Source organism: Ceratina calcarata, unplaced genomic scaffold, assembly GCF_001652005.2.
Source record: "Ceratina calcarata isolate Rehan_Ccalc_2016 unplaced genomic scaffold, ASM165200v1 scaffold211.2, whole genome shotgun sequence".
Lineage (NCBI taxonomy): Eukaryota > Metazoa > Arthropoda > Insecta > Hymenoptera > Apidae > Ceratina > Ceratina calcarata.
In genome coordinates this window covers 871,073-875,644 of record NW_017142786.1, presented here as the reverse complement: position 1 = coordinate 875,644, position 4,572 = coordinate 871,073, and the positions used below count along the sequence as shown (strand labels likewise).

Genomic DNA, 4,572 nt, shown 5'->3' with positions numbered 1-4,572 from the left:
CCTGGTTGATTTTAATAAACATAAAAATTGTGTTTAGATAAAATCGAGAGATTCTAAAGTATATAGTTCCTCTATTAATTTGATGATACACAGAAATGAATTTAAATAAAAGCCAAGATCCTCGAATAACACGGAAATGAATTTAAATAAAAGCCAAGATCGTCGAATAACATTTTACGTTGTCTAGCAATAAACCATAGGATATAACACCGATCGATACGGTTGATGATTCAGTTTTGGACGAGACAGAAGTTCATTCAAACACGCTTTAAATAATGGTTTTTTAGGTAGATAGCGATGGAGTATATGCGGTAAGACTGAACTCGAGCTGAATAGCAAAAGAGACCAGGGTCAACTGCGTGACAAGACTGAATAACAGAGCACCAGTTGACCGGATCACCGGTGCCATGTATAACTCGAATATATCATTTATAAATAGACTGTGAATTTTATGCATCTATAGCAAAATTAAGTATGTAAAAGACGTAGAAAAGAACGCATAGTAAATAAAAGGGCAAGAAGTATGAAGAGTAAAACGCCTAACATGATGTTTAAGAGTTGCTCCAAGAGTTTAGTTGTTGCTCCACTGTATTAGCCAAAATTCCTATATTACGTGTATTTCGCATTTTTGTCATAACTCTTTACTAAAGCTCTATGTGGCCTATGTTTACATAATATTTTTTTTATTTAGTGCCATAGAATATATTGACAAAGTTAAAGATAAATTTTTTGGGATACCCTGGACTTATAAGTAGCGTATCTTTCGCTCTTAACTATGCTTAATGATCAATCAAATTAATCGAAGCTTGATGAAAGTGGCCTTCAGTGTTACAAAAAAGTAAAACAATTACTATTCGTAGAAATCTCGAATAAAAAAGTAAAGGACGTATTCTTTAACTCTCAAGTTGTTTGGTCCAACATGAAGAAAGCTATTCAGTGTGAGATGTGTCCGAATATACGTAGAGCTTACTGCATATAAATCTGATGAAAAGAAGAGTGCATATCATGCATAATCCGAGACAATGTCACAGTATAAGAAGGAGCAGTAGGCTCACTTTCGGTGTCGACTCCTATGATCTCACGACCAACAGATTTGCCATGTTATTAATTCTCTACGGGCTCTAATTTAAAAGATAAAACCACGATCTTATAGACTACATATAAGGCTTCCTTTAATTATAAATATTTTTAAATATAGACAGAGTCACGGGCTGGGCATATTGTTGGTTGTGTGATTTTCTCATAAAAGTCAATTATTAATACACTTTTGACGGAGTGAACTTGCTGTTTTGTTTTATTCTGTGACAAAGCGTTAACACTAAACCTATGCATGGTCCAAATGATGCTTCTTAAATTCTTCTATAAAAAATAAAAATAAAACGAGAATTGTTTTCTCATATTATTATTATTATTATTATTAACATAATTATTATGATGAGGCATGACGCCTACTATAATCTTTCTCGCTTATGATTGTCTGTACAAGTCGTTAATATTTAATGATCTCTTGTCTCGTACGACAAATAACTTTTATCTTATGCAGACTATTAAACGCTATAGACTAATTACTTAACAAAATACGTATAGCATTTCAGATCAAACTTGGTGTAGATAATTTACAATATAAGATACACTCTATTCCTCTAAGTAAAATGCAGTTTCATATAATTTTTAATGAAGTTTGTTAGAAAAGACCGTCGATAGGATTAGTGTTAAAACAGTTATTCAGTTCTGAAATATCTCCAATACATAGAACACCCTGCATATAATTCTGATAAGAGAAAGAGTATCGTGAAAAACCCGAGACAGCGTTAAAGATCGTTTAATAAGAAGAAAGAAAGCTGGAACGCGAAATCTGAGGACGATCCTCGTCTCTTGTATTTTCCAGTGTCATCATGTCGAGCGATTCACCGCCGCCGCTGCAGACGTCCATACCTCTGGTGGATTACGATGTGCCCGACGAAGCGGGTCTCGGTAAAATCACGCCGACCACACCTACGACACCCGTGACGAGCAAACTGTTGAATGCCGTCGACACGGACATCGAGACCATCGAGAATGCGGTGTCGATCGCGCAGGCAGTGCTACCGGTGCCGGAGCCCCGGCCGAAAATCGAGAGGAACAACATCGACGCGACGGACAATAAGAAACCGGTCGGTCAACCGGACAACGACTCCTGCATCGTCGACTGTATATACTTCACGCAGCAGTGCTGCGAGTGCGTAATATTTTAACAGTCCGATTGTCCTCGAATTCCGATACCTTGTCCAATAGTAACGAGACCGATCATATTCTTCGTAGTCTTCCATACGAATTTTATTAAACTGCGGATTCAATGCATTCATTAAATAATTACTTCAAGTATGAACGTTTGACGAAAGTATAACAAATATGAACAGTGAATGCATATCGCAATAGTTAAATGATATAAGAAATTCCAATCTCAAATGCATTTCCTTAAATCTGTTTTGCATAAATTCGCTGATTTCGCGGATTTTAACCACCCACAAGTAATTATCTTAATTTTACGACTATTTCTTAATACCACGTCGTAAACTTCTTGGACGCATACTTAGAGTGAAACTCAGCCTCTTGTATGAAGTTTTTATTATCCTCCTGGGAATAATCAGTCTCTTTATGTTTGGATCAGGTCACGTATCCTATTCTTTCCACGTTTCGCGTGATTGCCATGAGAATTTAAATGAAGGATATGTAGAATTTTTCGGGAGAACCCTATGAGTCGAGTTCTGGGTGTTAATCGAATAATAATGCTTTGTACTCGTGGTTTTTTCATCTTTTTTGACGGAATGAAGGATATGTGATGAAGTTCGAAAGTATCGTGCAACGACGAAATGAAATTAAGAAGTCCATATTGACAAATACTTTTGGACATATTTAAACATACATAGTAATGTAGAAAACATCGGGCTTTTCGTCTGTGCGAATAAGGTAAATGTCCCAGTTTCTGGTCACGTCACAATTTCTACTTACTGGCTTATTTTTAACGTCATAATATTTGTAATATATTTTCAATATTTTTAATAACATAAAATTTTAATCACTAGCTTAATTTCTATAATTCTAACAATAAGATACCGTATGAAATTCTATTCTCCAACTTATTTTTCTATAACTTCAAGATACCACATAAAATTCTATTTACTATTTTTCCATAATTTCAAGACAACATAAAATTACTAAAAAATATGCCAGCGAGTAGAATTTGCAACATGGACAGAAATTAGGACACTTATCTTACTTCTGTTCTTTATTACATACTTTACGGAGGGCGAAATTTCAAGGCTTGATATTTTTGTAAGATAATAACTATTTATTATAGGAAAAATTCGCGAGGTACGTAAGAACAGGAATTGAAATCTTCCAGTTAAGATTTGAAAAAATTCTAGACTAGTTTTTTAATACGAACTGGTAATTTATTCCAGTTGAAATTCCATAGCTTAATATGCTGAAAGTAGGATAGGAAATTAATGATCGATCATCCCGCTCGTTTAATAACAATTAGAATGATTGACTCTGGTTGACTTGATAGACTGCTGAATTCCATTCCAATCGATAAGTAGACCGCGCATTTTATGCATTTACGAAATAATTGAATCTGCTGGAGATACAAACGTTGATTAAAACTATACAAAATAAAAACTAGAAATCAATGGCAAAAAATATCGAAAATCGTATTCTATACACATTCAATTATGGGAATATCTGAAAATTTGCAAACTTTGTGAATTTTTATCCAATATAAATTATGCATGAAACGAATTAGAAAAATTCTCAGTTATACTACTTGCTTAATAGTACATCCTTGAATTTTTTCAATAAGTTAGAAGTGGAAAAAAATACAAGCATATGATACTGCTTCAAATTCATTATTTCACCATTTGAAAACTTTTTTTCGAATGGTGATTATTATTCTAGAAAGCTATAAAAATTGTATTATGTACAGTATGTCAGGTAGTATACCCGTGAATTTTTTCAACTCTTGTAGAATCGGAAATAAAAATTGGAACAGTTCTCGATAGTTAACAAAATTTGAAAATCATGTTGCAATGCTCAAATGATAAAGAAAAGATTCGGAATACACTTCCTTAGCTGACCATCTTCAATCTTCTATTTTGCATAGAAATCCGCTGTCTATCGATAAGAGTTTTAGAAACTTTTAATTGAACAGAAATTAGTTGGCTGTAATAATCTCATTTAAACTTAACGCTGCATGCTACTTTCTCATGCATTCCCAATTTTTACCTAGTGATATCGCGGCTAGTTTTTAAGCGCTTTTACACAAGTTCAATCATGAAAAGTCTCAAATTCCTACGAAATCGACTATTTTTTACCAGACGCTAAACTATTAACGCCTTTTATATGAATAGTACGTATTTAAATTACGTACGAGCTCGTTACAAGCACAAGTAGTTTAATCGTCGCGAAATTCGTAAGTGATGGAACTGCAAGAAGACATAATAAGACTGGTGAAGTGCCGTAAATTTATTTTAAAAAGTTTATCGAAAGCTGACTTGCACAATCTCGAAACTGTTTCAAGAGATATGCTAAATG

The 4,572-nt window shown here is 33.9% G+C and overlaps 2 protein-coding genes across 4 annotated transcripts in view; both read left to right on the top strand.

Moving 5' to 3' along the window:
* The window catches only part of PrBP (Prenyl-binding protein), a 30,583-nt gene that overhangs the window by 7,075 nt on the left and 18,936 nt on the right, over positions 1 to 4,572 (top strand). The gene's annotated exons all lie outside the window — the stretch shown is intronic.
* Positions 1 to 4,572, top strand: part of LOC108622227 (uncharacterized) — a 28,316-nt gene that overhangs the window by 10,873 nt on the left and 12,871 nt on the right. For 2 of the 3 annotated variants that reach the window (XM_026811325.1, XM_018019955.2), the window contains exon 3: positions 1,889 to 2,218. In XM_026811325.1, coding sequence (XP_026667126.1) covers positions 1,889 to 2,218 — 330 coding nt within the window. Of the gene's footprint in view, positions 1 to 1,888; positions 3,023 to 4,572 lie in introns of those variants that run through there. The other variant, XM_018019956.2, reaches the window with a different exon arrangement.